Genomic DNA, 21,007 nt, shown 5'->3' with positions numbered 1-21,007 from the left:
GAGGGGCCTCAGCTTAGTCAGCACTGAAGTGAACTGGCCACATGGAAAGGCCCAGACATCCTTAGCAGGCTAAGAGTCATTTTATATGATCCCTTCTGAGGGCAGCAGGGTGAGGTAGTGAACAGCAATTTAGATTTGTAACCATAAGGATACAATGTGCCACTGCTGTAGCATCCTTGACCGAGACACTCACTCACTCATCCTGAATTGCTTCAGTATATATCCTGTATTTATCCCTGTTTAACCTATGTGAGTCACCTTAGGTATGGCCATCTGCTAAGCAACTAATATAGTAAGATTTGCAACGATGTGCGTGTGTGTGTGTGTATGTGTGTGTGCATGCATGCATGCTTGAAAGTATGCATATGTGTGTATGCATGCCTGTGTGTGTGTGCATGTGTAGAAGTATGTGTTTCTTCTCATTTCTTGTTTTTTAGGCACAGAACCACCCTGTATTTCAGTATAATAAAAGCTAGCATTTGAAGTCTTCAGTCAGTCATTTGGTATGCCTGTCTTTCACCCCACCTCCTCAGGTCTGACCCCCCTCCACCTGGCTGTCCACAACGGGAACAAGGAGCTGGTCCGCCTGCTGCTAGAGAGAGGGGCAAACATTGACGCTGTGGTCAGTCCCTCATCTGCCTCCGTTCCTGGTTCTCCTGCTCTCGTTTCCTGTTTCGCCTTTCTTTTTCTTTCATTTCTTACGTTTTCATGTTTCATGCTTGTTGTTCATGTCTGTATGTTGTCTCGCTCTTGCGATTTCATCAATAGCTTCCCTACGGTTTATATGCCTCTCCGCATCTGTGGCGCTTGTTTGTCCATGCCAGTAATGTCCAATCGGGATGTCCGTGCCTCACTAAATTCCCCCCCCTCTCTCTGCAGGATATAAAAAGTGGTCGCAGCCCCCTCATTCACGCTGTGGAAAACAACAACATGGAGATGATCGGCTTCCTTATCGAGGTAGGGCCACGCTGCATGAGATACCCTCAGCATGCATGCGTACGCGTGTGTGCCTGCATGTGTTTGGCTGCGCTCTTTTCCGGATGTTAGTGGCTAGAGTCTCTGCGGTCTGGATGCGTGACTCAGGTTTTCTGTATGAGAGGCAAGTTGCCAGCCCTGTATGGAAGAGCCCTTCCCCACTTTTGCTCTGTTCTGTCTGTCAACCACCCCCACTGTCCCTCAGCAGTCTCTACCTGGCCCGTCCACGCTTACTATTCTGTTAATGTATTGTCTAATTGTGTGCATTAAAGTCCCTCTGTTATTTCTTTATATAGTATGTGGACTGAATTAAACCAACTCTCCTTTATGTTTATATTTTGGTGAATGCCATGTAAATCTGTGTGTAGACTGGAAGATGCTCAGCTTGTCAAAATGGTCTCCAGTTGGTGCGTTGCCACAATCAGAATGGCAGCAGCGTGGACAGCTCTCGTTAACCGGCCCTTTCTCCCGGTTCTCCCGCAGAACGGCTGCAACGTGAACGCCCAGTCCTACAGTGGGAACACGGCCCTCCACAGTGCCTGCGGTCGGGGGCAGGTGGAGGCAGTGCGCATTCTGCTGCGGAACGGGGCCGACAGCAGCCTGAAGAACTACCACAACGACACCGCCCTCATGGTGGCCAAGAACAAGAAGGTGAATCCTGGAGCGTGGCCAAAGGGCATGAGGGGTAACGATTGGGATAATAATGGGAAGCCAATGGTGAGAAGGTGGCATTAGCACTAAAAGACGTAGAAAATGTGGGAATTAATTTGTATCAATGTAATTTCATTATGATTGGGCATTTAGAGATTACATTCTCCTGTGTACATTTTTGTCTGGGCATACTAGGTCTGCGGAGACTTTTTTCATTTTATTTTTTGGAAATGCTTCCCTCTAAAGGCTGAAACTTGCAACTGCATGTCCTCGGTCTTAGTCTCCCGTTGTCAGTCACTTCTCTTAGTGCAGTAACAGCACAATGTTTTCGCAATGCCCTTGCACTGTTGTGAGGGAAGTGCCCAGCCGGCCTTTTATGTCTATACTAACCTTTCTCTTTCTTACAAGGTGACGGATGTGTTGCGTGGGAAAGGTACACGTAGCCAGAACCCTAAACCTCTGGAGCCCCTATCTGATCCCCCATCCCCTCAGAGACACACCCCTCAGTCCCGACAGCACAGCGTTAATGGTGAGAAAAGCCTTCTCATATGTAAGAGCTCACAGACTCATGTGTATTATGTATGTTTTGTCATTAATGAGCTGTGACCACCTAAATTGGATGTGTTTTTAAACATATTACTCATATTGAGAAATAGGTACTCTGCGCCAATTTTGGCCTCATTTCTTGTATCTTGTGGCCAGACAACTTTTGAAAGGGTCTCATCTGCTGTTGTGATTAACAAGCTAGAACTAGCTAGATTAACAAGCTAGAGCTAGAACAGTGAGGTTGTTCTGTTATGATGGATTCTCCCCCATCCCTGATTTTCTTTGCCTTTTCAATTTTCCTCTCAGGAACACCTGTGCAGTCTCCAAACCACACCCTCCATCGCTCCCCATTGGCCACTCCAACCAACATGGCTCTGCCCCTTCAGCACAGTCCTTCCCACTCACCGAGGGCTCCTTCCACTCGCTCTCCCCTCAGCCAATCTGCTGAGATCGGATGCAAGTCTCCAGGGGTGATGGAAGAAAGAGAACAACAACTGCACCTTATGCAGCCCAACATGGCAGTAGACCCCAGACTGGCCCAGGGAATGCCACACTCACTTCTGCCGGTTCTACCAGGGTGCAACCTTTATCAGTCTGCCAATTTGGATGGTCAAGTAGGACCAATTATTCCCAGTTACCATCCTTACCACACCCCTGTCCTACAGAGAACACTCTACCCTGAGCCTCCTTATATCCTGTTTCCAGCCAACCTCCCCCCTCAGGCTAGCCACTGCCCACCAGTTCACCACAGCCAATCACGTCCATCCAGCCACAGCAGTGACCAATCAGATGCGTCTACCATGAGCATCAGCAGTGGGGGCAAAGGTGATAGTTGACAGGGGAGAATTGTGCAGGTTGACAGGAAGTAAAATCCAATCGCTTCATGGATTTCTTCATGTTATGGATTTCACACTTGTGATGCCCTGAGCACATTACCCTAGTATACAGTATTCCTTGCAAAGGGCTTTGTTTTGCACTGTGACTGCTCAGAGACTTATCATAAGGAAGTTTTGAGCCAGAAATCAATGAATGTGACAGGAACGTTTGGGATTTGGTCTGGCGAAAATGACAGACTTGAAGGATGAAAACTTTACATTGCATAAACAGCATGTCCTCCTTATGTGTTCATTGCACAGGTCCAGTAGGCTAGATTTAAGGGCACTATATTTCCATTGTATCGACAGCATTGAACAGAACATTTTGATAATGCTCTGTGTATTTATTTTAGAATTTCCAGATGTTGTTTGTTTTCTCACTAGGAAATGCCGTGGAACTTTGATTGCAAAACCACTTTGACTTTATGCACTGACTGAAATTATTTTCACATCCAACTAAAAAGGGTACATAAGTACAATATGACACCTGCCACTGTGATAAATGTATATTTGTCTCTTTGACACATTGACATAGAACAACACAACTGAGTTTGATAGCAATATAGCAACCATACTGTGCTACCAGCTCCCTAAAAGGAGAAGGGGTTTCATCTGACAAGGCCTCCTTTCAAATTGCTTGAGAGAACATTATCAGTCACCCACTTTTATGAGATGGCCTCTTGTGATGGTTTAATAGTCTTCTTACATGAAATGTGGTGTTTTACCATGGTGGAGTTCATGCCAAATACACACAGTCACTGGTGTTTGTAGTGACTAGACCATATTGGGCACACATACAGCGTTATATGTACATGTAAGTCTATGTCTTATTTCTACAGTCTGAAAGACGAAGGTCCTACAGACATGTAAGTCCACATAGCCTTAAAATGACAGATGAAAATGAACTGATTAGAAGGGAATTTTTTGCTATTTATTTTACTACCAAATTCCACCACTTTTGGAATATACTGTATATGCGTTTTTTATTCTTAAAACATTGTTCCTCATGTTGTGTTGTATGTATGTTTAACACTGTAGCTAATTTGGTATGTGCCTATAAATATGTGTATATTTCTGATTTCTGAAAATTAAATATTTTTGCTACATAACTGGCTTTTGTTGCATTGTCTGGGAGTTAATGATCAACATATCCGTTGCTCCTCCTGCTCTCTGTCAGCCATTGCATTATTCACTATTGTGTCTTGTTTCCTCTATATCCTGAATATTTCCATGTCTTTCTGATCTTTTTTTCCAGCACTCCCCTCTGTCTCTTCCAAGACCATTATTGCAAATGATACACTATATGGACAAAAGTATTCGGACGCCTGACCATTACATTGTAATGACATTGTATTCAAATACATATACTTTAATATGGAGTTGGTCCCCATTTTGCAGCTATAACAGCTTCCACTCTTCTTGGAAGGCTTTCCACAAGATTTTGGAGTGTTTCTGTGGGAATTTGTGGCCATTCATTCTATAGAGCATTTATGAGGTCAGGCACTGATGTTAGACGAGAAGGCCGGGCTCGCAATCTCCGTTCCAGTTCATCCAAACGGTGCTCGATGGGGTTGAGGTCAGGGCTCTGTGCGGGCCAGTCAAGTTCTTCCACACCGAACTCATCAAACCATTTCTTTATAGTCCTTGCTTTGTGCACTGGGGCACAGTCATGTTGGAATAGAAAAGGGCCTTCCCCAAACTGTTGCCACAAAGTTGGAAGCATAGCATTGTCCAAAATGTCTTGTTACGCTGAAGCATTAAGATTGCCCTTCACTGGAGATAAGGGGCCTAGCCCAAACCCTGAAAAACAGGTGTGGCCAAATACTTTTGTCCATATAGTGTATCTCCCTAATTCTCTGGCCTTGCTTCTACAGCCCCCGTATAACTCAAATGTCAATTCAGAATGGACATTTTTAGACACGACTCAAATCTGACTTTCTGAAGCATGCTAATACAGGCTGGATAATCAAAACTGAAAAAAGCCATGGTGCTATCTATATGCTATGAGATGTTAATCTGCTCTTATATTACCAGGCAAATTCATTGTAAAAAGAAATCACACAAGATTATAACAGGCCATTTGCCTAATTTCAGCTCATTGTTTGGTTTCAGTATAGAATGAGTAACTGCATCAAATTCGAAGATTTTGATTAAGAGCCTCTGACTCCACCACAAGCACCAGCAAGTTATTCTCTGCACTTATAACTGTGAAGAAGTTATTCTGAGTGTACTTTCATCCAATTACCTCCTATTTCCTATGGTTCTTGTCATCAAATGTAACACAATGCATCCTATTCATTTCACATGATTAATGCCCTTTAAGATTTAAATGCTTTAATCAAACATTCCCAAGCCTTATTTTACAAAATGAAAGGGCTTTCAGGCTGAATTAACTAAAGGAGAAAGCACAATATTGATATATTTGTTTTAGTCCCTCCTGTGCCCTAAAGCAAAATCAGTTAAGTAAATACAATGATTAAAGATGGTTTACATTGCCATCTTCCATGATAGTGTGTTACATATTTTCCAATACCCTGAAGATGTTGTTTCTAAATCCTATTATGGTCTATAACAATATACATGTAATAATTTAACTGAACAGAAAATGATTCGAAAACGTATATTCTCCTCTGTAATACAGGTACAGAAGTGCAACCTTAGGTGTCCAATTTTAGAAATATTTATTGTAGTGCATCGTTGTAGAGCTGAGTTTGTCTTAGGCCTATTCAGAGAGCAAGTGATACCAAGTTCAAGAAGAGACCATTGCCCCTTTGACTCAGACTAAACCTCTGCTGGTAAAACGTAACCACTACAATCTTTTGACGTAACGGTCCACTGAATGAAGTCTCTAGAGCCCGTGAACATATCCTTGAGACGTGCATGTAAAATTTCAATAACAATAAACAATTAACAATAAAGGTTATCAGGTCACTACTTTCACAACAACACACACACAACGACACCAAAATACACGAAAACAGTGAGAGGAGAAAATAAGCTTTTTGTTTATTATTTCATTTATAGAATCACACATTGATAAAACATCATTCTTTATAGACTCAGAGGTTAATCTAAAGCGAGTGTGCTTTCAGACCATAATCCTGTCTGTTAATGGATCAAGACATATGTAAAATGAAATAATGACCGTTGTCAGTGGGCCGTTGATGTGGGCCCGAGCTGCACATATAGAGAGGAATGCAGGGCTGAATATGTTAAAAACAGACCTGTATAACCTACATAATCTTTTTTCTGAAAATGATAATATACTCTAATTAAAAAATATCTTTGGTAAACCCGCTCGCAGCCCGAGCTGGATATGACCGTGGACGTATACTGCCCTCCGCTGATAGTAAATGGAAACTATAATACCCATCATGCACCGTTTTAAAAGCGCCCGTTTTACGTCACGACGTGCGAAGTGAGAGCGAGCGAAGGAGGGAGAGGGTGGCCATATTGAATTGCAAATTTCTACAGAGAAGAGACAATAGAGAACGGAGTTGACCGAAGTGGATTTCAAGAGAAAAGAAACCTGTTTAAAAAGAAGGAATTCAAGCCTCAACTGAATGATACAACTGACGAAAAAACATTCACAACGACAACGGGTAGATATATATGTAAATATTCCTTGCTTGGTCAAAGAGAAACAAAACAAACTTAATAGTTAACAGACCGATCTTGCTGGCAAGCTAACCAAATGTGTTGTAGCTATCTGGCTAAACGTGCAGTGAAGCTAGCCCACAGCGATTAGCTATCGGCAACGATAGCGTAGCTAGCTAACTAGACTCTACCTAGTTAACGCCAGTGCGCGGTAGACTGGACTTTTTAAATAAGTAGTTGGCTAGCACTGCAAGGTAACTCTTAATATTTATTACTGCGTTACAGCTAACCCGGTAGCCAACTGGTTAGCTTGCTACTAAGTCGAATCATTACCTAGAACATCTGTAGCTAGCTAGCCATAGCTAGCCAGCTAGTTGCTGTAAATTTGCCGCTTTGTTGGCAGCCTGCTAGCCAGCCAGTTTGTGCGCCTGTGGGCTTGAATCGAAATCTAGAAAGTTTCACGAGTTTCTCAGAACTTACTCTCGCTACAGGTGACGTTACGTTTAGCCGTCTAGGTATAGTTAAATTTTTCCATTTTATTTGTTTTCTAACTTACTGTGTTTGGATGTATAGTGATCATAGTCTGGCTAACTAGCTAGCTAACTGTCTACGTAACCATTATTTGATTTTGGTTATAGCTAGCAATCGGTCGCTGTAGTATTTTTATACGTTTGCTAATGATGTTGACTATATGCGGTTGATGTTGTAATGTCGAAATGAGGGTCCTTTGGTTTCTACACCTGCCTTGTGTCCAAATGTCAGTTAGCTTCAGACTCAGCTTTCTAATAAATGCTGCGCGACGATATGGCTGAAATGTATGAAATGGTATGTTGTTAGCTGGGGAGCTAAGTGTCGCTAAACTGTCGGATACCTGTGTACCGTTAATGAAGTTAGCCATCTGTCATATCATTTGTCTTTCTTTTGAATGCTTTGCCGCTTCGCCAGCGAGCAAGATAACCAATCAGATGTGGAATAACGAATCTCCAAGCTAGTTAAATTAGCCAACGTTAGTATTAATTAGATGAGCTAACCAGTTGCTCAGCTAAACTTATTGTAAAGGATAACTAGTTACTTAGATAGCTAACTGGGCACTGTTTATGTGAGACAACGCGCCAGCTAGTGAGTGTAGTAGAGAACCAGGCCTCGCACAAAGTTGGAAAAACTTTGGGACATTTCGACACTCTGAAACACTTTGATTTTTTTTTTAAGATAAACATGGCGGCAATCCTACAACTAGCTAACGTTAGCCGTTTTGTTTGCTAGCTAGCTACGATGCATTATTGTTGTGACGCAAGTTTACTTTCTTATTCAGCTAGCAGTTACATTAACAAGTTACATCTCAGTTTTTGTTGAAATGTATTTTTTTCCCCAAGAAGGTCGTTTTACTCGACTAGCCAGGAAGTTATTAGTTAGCACTAGTATTCGCGATCGTGTGCGCGTAACGTGTAAGCACTACGGAGAACCAGATTTTCACGAATAAACCCGGTCTATTTCATTTTGTGTAACAAAGTACCTGAATACTTTTAGCATGGAATTCTGTGACGTTTTTGTGGTTAATGGGATTTACTTTGAAGAAGGGAGCTTGTTTTGTTTTGTAGGCATCCCATACATGTACATACACAAGGAAATGTGCTGCATAAAATGGAAGTATTTTTACAGTAATGCTTGTACCTACAGTGGTACCTGTTGCCCCGGTTTGGGACTGTAGTGTAGCATAGGGATAAGGACCAGGACTCATAACCTCAAGGTTGCCGCTGGGGCACTGCTGTTGTACCCTTGGGCAAGGTACCTCATCCAGAATTGCCTCAGTAAATATCCAGCTGTATAAATGGATAAAAAAATGTAACCTATGTAAGTCACTCTGCATGAGAGTTGTCTGCTAAATGCCAATAATGTAATGTAATGTACTGTGAGAGTCTGTGGTGGGAGCTGACCTGGATCATCCTGAAGCAGTTAGTCTGAGTAGTTACATGAGTGACTTTGCCACCTGTTTGTCCTTCTGTCTGTGCATTCTGTGTGTCACCTAATACTCTTCTCCTTCGTCTGGCAGGTGAGACAGATTTGAGTTGCTGGCTTAATTCATTGAGAAAGCCGCAGGCTGCGACATCCGTACGTACGCTGGACCGAAAGAAAGTCAGAGGGGCCAGAGACACTGTGAAAAGAGTTGGCAAGACCAGTCAACCCCATTTTGCTTTTGGACTCATGATTGCTCGTTGATTTATCTTGTGCGATTCGCCTGTCAAGAGGAGGAACTTTTCTGTGAAGCAAGGGACCCATCAAAAGAACCTGAGAACTTGCAGATAAACATAAGCTTAGTTTGCTGACCATTAAGTGCAGGAAGTGTAATCAGAAATATTTCAGAGATAAGAAAATTAAAACACGAAAGCTTTGAACTATTTTGAAAAAAAAAAAAAAAAAAAAAAAAATCACAGCTTTTTGAACTCAGAAAAAATCAGTTCAAATTGCCTTAGCAGTTCTGACACAGGACTTATATTCCACAATACACGTTCACATATAATTTTCTATATTGTGTACGGGTATATCATCTATTTATTCTTATAAATACTAATTTCTCTTCGTTTGGAAGAGTTGATGTGTACATAGACCTGTTCATGTGTCAGGTGCTCTCTTTTTTTGAGAGGTCTGCGTTGTACATATTGTATGTGTATATAAATGCTATAAGAATACAAAAGCTCAGAACTAAGTAAAAACAAAAAAATCAGTTCTCAATTTTTTAGAACTGTTTACACCCCAGGGCATTAAGATAGCATAAGGAAACCTACAACGAAAAGAGTATTTTGAATAAGGCAGGTCAAACTTAATTGTATCTGCCTAAGAGTGTCCAGGAAAAAAAATGGCTACAGCAAGAACAGAGAACCCTGCCTCTGTCGTCATGGGAATGAACAAGCAGAACGGGCAGCTGAGAGGACAGCCCAAGCCAGCTGCTCTTCAGTCAGGACCCGCCAGCTCTCAGGCAGGAAAGGCACCCAGTGTCCATCAGAAAGGAGGGACCGCCACTCAGAACAGTGGTGGCATCAGGTGAGGCCCTCTTAAACCGCTGGCCTTCCCTTTCTCCTCCGAGACTAAGGTCTGCCACCATATCTTCTATGTGAGCTCACCCACTTGCTTGCTTCAGACTTCAGCAGCTTTGTCATCCTGCTCGGGTCTGTGTTTGCAGGTTCGGTGATGACTGGAAGAAGTGCCTGCAGCTCCCACCCAAAGACACGCGAGTCAGAACCTCAGTAAGTCTCTGTGAACACGCCGGACCTCTGCTTCATGCCTGCACTGCAGTCGTGACTCAGAACACTGTATTTCGGCGTTTTCAAGGGCTGTCATGGTTCATTGTCTCCTGGGGCTTTTGAGGGTTTAAGAGCGTGGTGTGATCCATGTGGAAATGGGACACCAGGCTGGCTCATCTTGGAATTATTTAACACTTGCCGCCCACCACATAAATGCAGAGTGGGAAATGCAAAATTTGTGTCCGGGACACATCATTTATGTGCTCCATAAATGTTCGATTTAATGACTTGTACCTTGCATTATAAACCACATCTCTGCAAATGTTGCTGTAGTAGCTGTTGAAACCAAAATCATGTAAACTGCTTTGTGCATACAGTAAGTCTTCATGGTCTCAAGGTCTCAAGATTTTTGCCTTTTTTGATTGATTGAAAACAATCAATCAATATCAAAACTACAGCGCTTTTAGAATCTTAATTATTTCCATTGCTTTCATTTGTAATTATTGCTGATGCACAGGTAGACCTATTGTATGGTTGTCCTTGCCTGTATATGGTAGCTGTTGAGTTGTAAGCATGCACCCTCAGTGTTTAGTAGGTGATAAAAATGCCGTCTCTGCACACATCTCTGCTGTATTTAACTACTTAATACAATGATGCAGTCACCTCTGGACTTTAGTGAAATGTTGTGCTGCGTGCTGAGCGCTCTCCTCTCCCCGTCTCTCAGGATGTGACGGCAACGAAAGGTAACGAGTTTGAGGACTACTGCCTGAAACGGGAGCTGCTGATGGGCATCTTTGAGATGGGCTGGGAGAAGCCCTCTCCTATTCAGGTACTGCAGTTTGACCCTCCTCATTTCCTGGCATCAGAGGCCCTTACTGTCCGTGGTTTTAGTCCCTTGCACCCTTTGCATTGTTGAGCCTCTTGCATGGGGAAGTGTATGCCGGTCTCATCTGTCGGAAACACGCCTTCCCAGGCATCAGCCCTGTTTAATTACAGATGTGAGTGTGGCTAATGGCTAGCTTTAATGGCCGGGTGTAATTGACAGCACGGTATTGGAAGAAATAGGTCTCTGTTTTGGTCTGGATCATGCAAAGTAATAGTGCTGATTTTGTATCATTAATGGATTGAACAAAATTGTTTTGCTAGAGGTCCAGGTAGCTGATGTTGCAGCTATACCATGAGAAATGGAATATCTGACTAAAGAATTTCCATAATCTTAATTGATGTTGCTTGATCATGGGAATAATCATGCTTCATCAGCTTGATTGTGATGTGGCAATGTAGCAAAAAAGAAGAACATTTGAGATGAAAACATAAAACTGAAACGAGAGTAGTAAGTTAGTTGGCTACATTTATTCGTTTGGCAGACGCTTTTACCTTTTGGTACCTACCTTGGTCTTAATTTGAAAGTGCCTGTTTTCGTGTCTTTGTGTTAACCCGTGTGTTCATCTCCAGGAGGAGAGCATTCCCATCGCTCTGTCTGGCAGGGACATTTTGGCCAGGGCCAAGAATGGCACAGGCAAGAGTGGTGCCTACCTCATCCCCCTCCTGGAGAGGATAGACCTGAAAAAGGACTACATACAAGGTGAGACAGAGTGCTGCTGAAGTGTACCAACAGACTCGCTCTGTCACTGTGTGGGTCTACCACAAGCGATTACCGCATGCGCTCAGAGCAACGTGTTGATTTACACTCTGATGCACACACACTGCACATTTGCAGTTACCTAACAGGATGCACCCCCGCAAGGACTTAATGCGTGGTGAGACATTCAGGAACTAACATACGGACAGATCTGCTGGCGCCGACATCTACGCCCACGTACTCCCTCTGTGGAAGTGGATGGGCTCCATGAAACGTTGGCACGCGCCCTCATTCTGGTGCCTTGTGCGCTGTGTTTTGATGACCCTCTCTCTCTCTCTCTCTCCCCCTCTCTCTCCCTCCAGCTCTGGTGATGGTCCCCACCCGAGAGCTGGCCCTGCAGGTCAGCCAGATCAGCATTCAGCTCAGCAAGCACCTGGGCGGTGTCAAGGTCATGGCCACCACAGGGGGCACTAACCTGAGGGACGACATCATGAGGCTGGATGAAACGGGTAACTGAAAACAGATCACCATCTATACTGGAAGGGGAGGGACAGGGGTGTCACAGCAAGCCACAGGGGCTGGTTACATTAGCTAGCTACATGTGTGGTTTAATGCTTTCTCCACTGCTGAACAGGCATCAGACTTTAGCCTGTACAAACAGCGGGGAGCCGGTGTAGGACGTGTGTTATTGGTACTATTTGCAACCCTGTAGCCTTTTATAAAAATACAGCAATGGCATTGGATGCATCAGTGACACAGAACTGATGTGGGGTGTTGGACCCTTTAGAAGAGAACTAGTCTTATCCCCTTGTTCCCTGAGGTGAGAGCTAATCTAATGCTCTGGTGTCACACATCCTGCAGATGCTCCTTATTTTATGGTTTTATGCAGCTGGTGTGTGTTGATATCCCGTACTGGGGATGAACAGGTGCAGGTCCACCACATGCCATACTACTGGTTTACAAGGGTGTTGACTCTGTATATTTATCAGCTGTGTAATTGAGTTGTCATAATTGTGGTTCATGCTTTTTTTTTTTTTTTTTTTTGCTTCATTCTTTATTTATTGTGGGATATCTCAATAGAAAAGATGATTGGTGCAGCTTTGCTGTGTAGTAACACATACTGTTCGTTTACATGAATGTTCATTACATGCAGCAGATGTACCTACAAAAAAGGCTATTTCAGGTGGATGCTGTAGGTGTAAAATCAGGTCAGAAAGTCCGGCATTATGTTGTAGGACTCATGTGGATGATGCATTCAGCTCCAGGCTGCTGCTCTCTGCAGTGAGCTGTCCAGGCCGCAGGAATGCAGCAAGTGTGGGTTGTTCATGAGGACACGCTAAAGCATGGGCCTGGTATTTGATGTGCTGACGGGCGTTATCACACAGTGCTACCGGTCCTGTATTGTTTGCCCATGCAAAAGTGTGTGGTTGTGTAATTCAGGAATGTGCAGCACAGGCTTGGGTAGGCACCGGAGCTGTGCTGTACTTTGGATCGTGCTGAATTTAACGCTCGTCTACTGGTGTAGATTTGCCTGTGTGTTGTGCAGTGGGGCTTTGCGGAGCCCCACACAGGCCTGTGCATTGTGCCTGGTCCTGATGACCGTCCCTGTCCTGACTCTTCATCTGTCCCCCATGTCCTTAACAGTGCACGTGGTGATAGCCACCCCAGGCAGGATCCTGGACCTGATCAAGAAGGGCGTGGCCAAAGTCGACAGACTCCAGATGATGGTGATGGACGAGGTGAGGAGGCCCGAAGTGTGCGTTTGACAGCTGCTGTTGTTGAATCTGGAGTGCTGTGTGGAGCTATTGAGAAAAACACGTGTTGTTGTCTCCACTGCAACTATCATGAGACAGGAGGAAGTGTTTCCGCCATGAATAGAAAGTGTGCTAGCAGCTGTTTACCATGTAATGCAGACTGATTCCTGTTCTGATAAAGGCTATGGAGGCATGCTCCTCAGCCCCCATCCTGCTTCTCACTACATCTGCGCTAAATCATATAGGGATGGCTGAGTTGGTTTACTGAAGTTCTCTGCCAGGGCCCACGTTGAACTGTTCGTTTTCTGTGTCCTACAGGCGGACAAACTCCTGTCTCAGGACTTTGTGGTCCTTATTGAGGACATCATCAGCTTTCTCCCCAAGAACCGTCAGATCCTGCTCTACTCTGCCACCTTTCCCATCAGTGTGCAGAAGTTCATGGTGAGGGACAGCACTTTTCTTTCTTTCTTTCTTTCTTTCTTTTTCACCCCATCATTGCATCCTGTGTCCCCGCTCTGAATGCTGTACACAGGAAACCTTGACCACCTGGGGCTGTTATCTGCTCTGGCTGTTTTTTTTTTTTTTTTTTTTTTCCCGTTAGCCCACCTGTGCTCACTCTCCCTGTCCCCACCAGGCCAAGCACCTTCAGAAGCCCTATGAGATTAACCTGATGGACGAGCTGACTCTGAAGGGCATCACCCAGTACTACGCCTACGTGACAGAACGGCAGAAAGTGCACTGTCTCAACACGCTCTTCTCCAGGGTGAGCACACTCATGCGTACTCATGAAGGAAAAACCCGCTCTCACAGTCAGTGTTGAATACAAGGACACGGGGTGCGTTTCCTTGACATGTTTCTCTCAGAGAAAGGGAATGCAATGTTTCTAGGCTTGAATGTCAGTCTCGGTGCACTGTTGTCATGAATAGCCCGCCATACTATTATTGGTTCATCTGATCCTTCTGATCTCCTGATCCTTCCATCTGATGCCTCCTATTGCTTTTCAGCGGCATTTGGAAAGTTGGCCAGTGCATTCAGCTAGCATGTTTTTTGAGATTTATGATTTCAGAAATTTTCATTGACTAACATGGATAGAATATACAGAATCTGAACATTCTGTCATGTGCAGCTGATCTAACAGGCTGCTGCAGCTGTCCACCGATAGTCTTTTGCTGGAAAGTTGGCTGCTGCAGTGGCCAGAGAGAGACAGGCATGATTCTCATGCATTCAGCCTCAATTGCATGCTCTGGCGCTCCCTTAGAAATCTGTTCACAAGTCTTTCATTAAAAGAACAACTGGGCTAGCAAGCAAGATGGCTAGCAAATTCTGTTTTCAGCCAGGTGGCGCACTCCTGGCTTAGCTAGCTGAGCTAAGGTGTGAACTGGAACAAGGTAATGATGTTGGTACTCTGTGAGTTGTCAAGCAGCTGGTTAACAAGCTGACCGACTCAAAATCAACTAACTTGCGGAACTAGCTATGAAAGGTGTGCGCTTGTCGGCACGATAAGGTCTCAATTTGAAAAGCTTGCTTCAGCCAGTTGACCGCAGTTGGCAACCCTAGTAACTACTAGCTACCATGCTAGGCCTTTTTCAAGCCAGCTTAGTTCATCCACAGACTTTCCTATCTGGTTTCTTGTCGCTTTTTTCCAAGCGTACTCTACATCTGTATACACACGTCCAACCCACGTCTCAGCTCCTTTTGCCATTTTTACAGTTGCAAATCAACCAGTCCATCATCTTCTGTAACTCCACCCAAAGAGTGGAGCTGCTGGCCAAGAAGATCACCCAGCTGGGCTACTCCTGTTTCTACATCCACGCTAAGATGATGCAGGTGAGCATTCGTTCTTATCGCACCTGGAGCCTTCAGGTTCCCGAGCCAGCAAAAGAGGCAGGAAAGGGGAAGCAGTGATTGGTAGAAAGGCAGAGCTCTGTGTGAGTCAGCAAAGCAGATGCAGGAAGTGAAAGGATTCACGGCAGCATGAAGACATTTTCACATTCACTGGTCTTTAGTTTCATGCCTGCTGGTCTTGGTTTGAATCAGACATTCTGTCATACCCTGGTCGTAAGACTTTCACCTTCCTTTGTCTTAGTTTGAATCAGACGTTCTCACTTACGCATTCTCACTTATGCTGGTTTTAGACCATTCTCTCATACAATAGTCTTAGATTGTAAAAGATTTTCACTTTTCCTGTCCGTCTTAGTTTTAATTACACATTCCATTACACAGTCATACCCTGGTCTCCGTTTTAATCGGATATTCTCAGTTCTGCTTGTCTTACCAGTTTGTATGTGACATTTACAGGAGTATAGGAACCGTGTTTTCCACGACTTCAGAAACGGACTGTGTAGGAACCTGGTGTGCACAGGTAGGCATTCCATTCTGTTCCACCTGCTATACCTGCTGGCAGACTTTCATAGCCTTCCTCTGGATACTTCAACATCCCAGTGTCCGTTGCCTTATTGGTAGGTGGTGACAGCTGCTGTGTTTCAGTCTGGTTACCGTTTTACAAGTTTTGCCTGCGAACGGTGTGCATTAGCTTCCATGTGTGTTGGAGGAAATGTAGATAATCAGCGCTCGTGACATACAGAGCTGCCAAATCGGAGCCAGAGCCGGGGGTTTTGCTGCAGAGGGATCATTTCTGCCTGTGCCAATGCTGCCTTTACATACTTTTGTTGTGCAAAAGGTACAGCCTTTTGGGTTTCCTCACTGCAAACAGATGTGTGTCGATTTGTGGTGTGAGACATGGTCTATGCCGCCACTGTGGTGTTCTATATGAAGGCTTCCGTCACAATGTGGTTGCATGTAATGGTACTAACATTCTCAGCGTACATGTGCCAAATAGGAAACAGTTTTGTGTGTGTGTGTGTTTTGAGACTAAGAATTTCCTAAGCTGCAGTACTCGGTTGAGAAATCCCTTTTGGGCCGACTTCCTGTAAGGCCGTAGCACTTGAGTAATGAACAGTAACTGTAGTGATGTCATTGGTAGTGCAGGAAGATTTTGACTGTCTGCTCTAAAGTTTTCACTAACATCTAGAGAGGAAATGGGGCAGCATTAGTGCTGTTGTTAGATTCTGTTATCCTGGGTAAGGGGTATTCAAAAGTCTTGAATTGTCCACGGAGTTCATAAAATAGAAATTTGTCTTTGCGCTATCTGGTACTCATGCTGGGGCTTGATAGAAAAACACTTGACATCTCACGTATGTCATAGATGGCACAGATTTGGCACAATAAGGGCCACAGTGCAAAATACTATTAACCTGTTAAGTAAAGAGAGCATTAATTTGCAGAAGAAACTACTGTACTAACTACTGCAATTTGACAAATGTATAACCAAAAAAAAGACATTTTATAGGCAAGGGCTCTCAATCTACTTACACTTCTGACTTCAGTTTTGCCTAATATTGGAAGTCTGCATACTGTGCACTGTATTTTAATTGCATGACAAATGCTCTTGCCCAGCAGTGTTTAAATTGTTTTCATTTCCCATATTACCCCATATTATTGGCATTTGTCACATAGAAATGTGCACTGAACAGCACTAGCATGGTATGCTCTTTTGAAAGGGCTGTTTGCAGGGCTTGCTAGTTTCAGATATCCTCAGTGCTCTATGTTGCCCTTCATGGTGCTCTTTGTTCTTAGAATTAAGAAACCATTTAAGAAATAGACCATTTAAGTCTATTGACGGGCAACTGTTCGTTCAATAGGTGTGGGAAATGGGTTATTATGGTTGTCCTTTGGTAAGAAGTCGTCATATTTGTATGTGTTTTATTTGTTTTTGTCCACACTTCCTTGTCTCCCTTTTCAGATCTCTTCACTAGAGGAATTGATATCCAGGCTGTGAATGTCGTCATCAATTTTGACTTCCCCAAAAACGCTGAGACTTACCTTCACCGCATCGGGCGATCAGGTGAGGGGGGCATCTCGGGCTCCACCTGTGGAGGGTCTTCTGCATGAGTGTAGCCCAGCAGTGCCACTCTTCCTCTCTATCTACTGTCGTTTCATGGGCCCCTTGTCTTTTTTTCTACCTCCTTTGGTTTCATGTTGTTCAATAGATACTGTTATCTTTGCCAACTAGTTATATATCAATATATACATGAATATAAATGGGCAAATCAATATGTGCACAAATATGGCTTTGAAAAGCAAATGCTAAAATCGCAGACATTACAGTTCTTGAGACGTCTACTTTTTAATGCAGTTATTGATCCTGTTCTTTGATCAGTGAGGCCCAGATGGTAACAGGCACCTGTTAGTCACCTAACATCCACTTTTCATCGTGCAATTACTAACTCCCGTCACTCTCTCTTTCTCAGGGAGATTCGGCCACCTTGGTCTGGCCATCAACCTAATCACGTCAGAGGACCGCTTCAACCTGAAGGCGATCGAAGACCAACTGGTCACCGACATCAAGCCCATCCCTGGCAGCATCGACAAGAGCCTGTATGTGGCCGAGTTCCACTCCGCCAACCCCGACTGCGAGGCACAGGAGGGCGAGAGAGACGCCGGTCACCAGCAGGGGGAGCTGCAACGACCATAACTGGTGAGACAAAGAAAGTGGCATGCTGAAATCAGTCAGCTGGACAGAATAGCACAGTGAGAAGAGGAAAGACTCATTGTTTTAGTCCCTGTGCCTAACTGAGGTCTGTATTTGCACAGTAGCTTGGATGATAGCTTGACAGGTTGAAGATGGGACAGAAATATGACCAGTGGAAAATTGGTGATGATTACAGACTGCTAAACTAGGAGTTGCTGACAGAGAAACTTGATTAACTGATTATTTGTGAGTGACTGCTCAAGGTTTGAGGGGGAGTACAGACTGATTGAAATTGTCTGACCGAATGATTAGAGAGAGAAAAGAGTAGAGACTCTGACTGAAGTATGACCCGCCGCTGTAGGAGGACACGAGTGTGATCACCATTTTTAACTGAATGCTATCTTGTCTGTTTTCTAGGAGAATAAGGCACCTGGCTTATGCACGCACATCTGCTTCTGCACAGACATCAGACTCCTTTTCCTTTTCCTTTCATTGTTCATTCCCTCCCAGTTTTTTTTCCATCTAGATACTCTGGTCATTCTGTTTGTTTTTAGTCTGTCAAAATTTGCAACACGTTTGTAAGACCAGCTGTTTTGCTACCAGCCCCCAGTCAGTTGACCAACATTCAGGGGCTACCCAGCCAACCAGTTTACATTTCTAGAGTGCAGCACACTTTGAGGTCAGGTTATTTCTCTGCCAAAAAGACTACAGATGGAGGGTCTGAAATTACAGCCTGTTAATGCAATACATAACCAAAGCCACGTGGAATACAGGTACAGACACGGTGCTCTATAAAGAAAACTAACCTGTTGTCTTCAGACTTTGCTGAGAATCATCGTGATCCGATAGCTCTGTACCTTCCCAAGTGGAACAAAGAAAAATGCTGAATATGAACTGCAGATATTCAGCAGAGGGTGCTAGAATTGTATAGATGAATGCAGGTGGGTGGACTGCAGGTCATAACCATCTTGCACCTGTACGTAAGGAAGGTACAGACTAGTTATTCACACCTCTAGAGAGGGCAGTTATCAATTATGAAGGACATTGCTGTGTATATTTACTCACCACCCATGTGCAGAAAGCACCATGTAGTGTTCAGTGAATAGGCAAGTGCACAGGTTGAAGCTGACACGGCACATCTGTTTCGGCTCATTCCGCAGGGCACGTATTTGACCTCTTGTGTGCTGTCCGAAATCCAGCCTGGCAGCTCAGTAAACCAGCCATCCGGCTTTCCGTTGTGCTGAAACCCGTCACCCAGCTAACCACCCACACACAGTTCACTCAAGTGCCTTAATCGCTCATTCACACGCTCCCACACTGCAAGGACCTGACGGCACGTGGCACAGACTGATCTCAGGACAGTGCTGTTCCTTTTGGAGAGCGCTTTCAGCAAGCGGCTCATTCACACGTGGAGCAGGTGATTCAGTTCAAACTTCCTATCCAATCAGTGACTCCAGATGAACAGTTAATAATGAGGTTGAAGACTAGATGCAGACTGCAGATTTTCAGTGGATGCCACTGCTATAGGGGAGTGTTGGTCACTGGCACATTGCTCAGGGACAGCCTTGATTTAATAGGTTGTAGCCACTAGGCTCAACAAATCTGTCTTTACGAATTAAGACAGGCAAAAAAATTCTCTTCAGTATACAGTTACCTCAAGCAGAATGTTTGACTAGTTGTGATAGAGGGACTTTCTCTGTTCAAGGTACAGTGGTATGGTACAGTGCATTACTGTCTGACAGAAAAGGACGCTGCATTTAATTTTGAGATGACAGGGAGCATAGTGTTGATGTTAAAGCTGAAATAGTTTTTTTTTTTTTTTGTTTGGTTCCTGTAAAGATACTGAATTGCAATGATGTAGATCTTTCCTTGAAGGTGGACAGGCTCATTTTTGAGGTGTCATCTTATGGTACAAGTACAGTTGTTGCTGTGAGAGGTAGGGTGTGACTATCAGTGGCAAGCACTACATCGGAAGAAGCATGGTTTCCTGTGTTGTACTCTCTGGTGCTTTAACTGAAGGTGTTAGCTGTTGGACCACATGGTTGAATTTAACCACCTGGCATGCATTTAAATCGAGACCCAAGGTAAACGTCTGACTACACGCAGCCAGGCAACACCAGCACGGTAAAGAACACAGAAATGGGAAGGCAGTACTATGTTTCCCATAGTAGCACACAAACGCGCACCCTGACACAGCAGCGCACACACGCACTCACATGACATGATGCATACCAGCTACAGACAGTGGACACCGGAATGGCTGGTGCAGTTTACAATGTGAAATTTCTTTTTTCCTGAAAGAATCTGGGGGTTGGTATCACAATGACAGTGTATCATTTTGGACCAGTAATGTAGTTTTTTTTTTTTTTTCTCCCCTGCCCTTATCCTGAAATAAGCTAAATATAGGAGGAAAGTTGGACTCCTTTCCTGGTTCCTTTTTTAGTTTTTTTTTGTTTTGTTTTTGTCTTGTGCAAGTAGATACTGCCTGTTCGGCTGCTGAGTTCAACAGGCTGATAGCCAAAGCTTTTTGCTCCATGTGTCTGTGCCAGTGCCTCCATTTTCAGAGAAAATAAAGTCCAGCTCATTCTCCAATACTCTTCTGTTGTCCTGATTTTTCTTTTCCTTGCATTTGAGTTTGGAAGTAGTGATGGAACAGTGAGCTTTCATGGACTGTGAGCGCCGCTCTTGTGCTTATGCATATGGTTCAGACCAGGGAGCCATGCCGTGGAGACCAAAGTCATTTGTTTAGTTATTGATTGACAGCGCACACTGCAGACTTGTAAGTGATCTGATTGGATGCTTGTAATTAACATTCTTGAAAGGATAGGGGTCTGTATCAGAACATCCAGGAGCTGAAGATTTTGTCATAACTTATAGCTGTGGTTGCTCCAGCCTTGATATGGGGTTCATCCAGTCTCTCTACTCTCACAAGTTTAGGTAGTGTGCCTGCAGCCTGGAAATGGCAGGGTGAAAAGTGTATTTGACCAGCATGCTGTTAAAAAGGAACACATCAAAATGGACTGGCACACTAGGACACAGTTGTCACTTGAAATGGTTCCTTTGGAGGTTACAGAACTTACTGAAGCTGTGAAATTCAGTGAGTTTCTGACTATGGGCTAGAATTGCACCATGACACCTCTGTAGACCTTTTTGCTACTGCCTCTCACATTCATTTTAATGTGAGAGGCAGTAACAAAAAATATTGTTCAGAAAAGCAGCTATGGGTGAAGTAGAAGTGTAAAACTACAAGCTGAGTT

The 21,007-nt window shown here is 44.0% G+C and overlaps 2 protein-coding genes across 3 annotated transcripts in view; both read left to right on the top strand.

Moving 5' to 3' along the window:
• The window catches only part of bcl3 (BCL3 transcription coactivator), a 22,041-nt gene extending 18,084 nt beyond the window's left edge, over positions 1-3,957 (top strand). For both annotated transcript variants that reach the window (XM_036537919.1, XM_036537920.1), the window contains exons 6-10: positions 534-622; positions 880-957; positions 1,459-1,626; positions 2,035-2,155; positions 2,479-3,957. In XM_036537919.1, coding sequence (XP_036393812.1) covers positions 534-622; positions 880-957; positions 1,459-1,626; positions 2,035-2,155; positions 2,479-3,008 — 986 coding nt within the window. In that variant the 3' untranslated portion in view covers positions 3,009-3,957. The remainder of the gene's footprint in view (positions 1-533; positions 623-879; positions 958-1,458; positions 1,627-2,034; positions 2,156-2,478) is intronic.
• A 5,180-nt stretch (positions 3,958-9,137) lies between these two features.
• Positions 9,138-20,334, top strand: ddx61 (DEAD (Asp-Glu-Ala-Asp) box helicase 61). Its single transcript, XM_036537930.1, has 13 exons — positions 9,138-9,683; positions 9,823-9,886; positions 10,608-10,712; positions 11,339-11,468; positions 11,828-11,974; positions 13,110-13,204; positions 13,538-13,660; positions 13,854-13,982; positions 14,930-15,046; positions 15,518-15,581; positions 17,022-17,123; positions 17,530-17,756; positions 18,168-20,334. The coding sequence occupies exons 1-12, from the start codon at positions 9,499-9,501 to the stop codon at positions 17,751-17,753; spliced, it is 1,485 nt and encodes a 494-aa protein (XP_036393823.1). The 5' UTR covers positions 9,138-9,498; the 3' UTR covers positions 17,754-17,756; positions 18,168-20,334.
• The last annotated feature ends 673 nt before the right edge of the window (positions 20,335-21,007 follow it).

Source organism: Megalops cyprinoides, chromosome 10, assembly GCF_013368585.1.
Source record: "Megalops cyprinoides isolate fMegCyp1 chromosome 10, fMegCyp1.pri, whole genome shotgun sequence".
NCBI lineage: Eukaryota > Metazoa > Chordata > Actinopteri > Elopiformes > Megalopidae > Megalops > Megalops cyprinoides.
The sequence above is the reverse complement of the archived record's forward strand: the minus strand, read 5'-3'. Positions and strand labels throughout refer to the sequence as shown.

Coding starts and splice junctions, on each gene's coding strand:
- ddx61 (XM_036537930.1), top strand. CDS start 9,499: ATGGCTACAGCAAGAACAGAGAACCCTGCCTCTGTCGTCATGGGAATG. Junction 11,469..11,827: donor GAAAAAGGACTACATACAAG/GTGAGACAGAGT, acceptor CTCTCCCTCCAG/CTCTGGTGATGGTCCCCACC. Junction 13,661..13,853: donor TCAGTGTGCAGAAGTTCATG/GTGAGGGACAGC, acceptor TGTCCCCACCAG/GCCAAGCACCTTCAGAAGCC.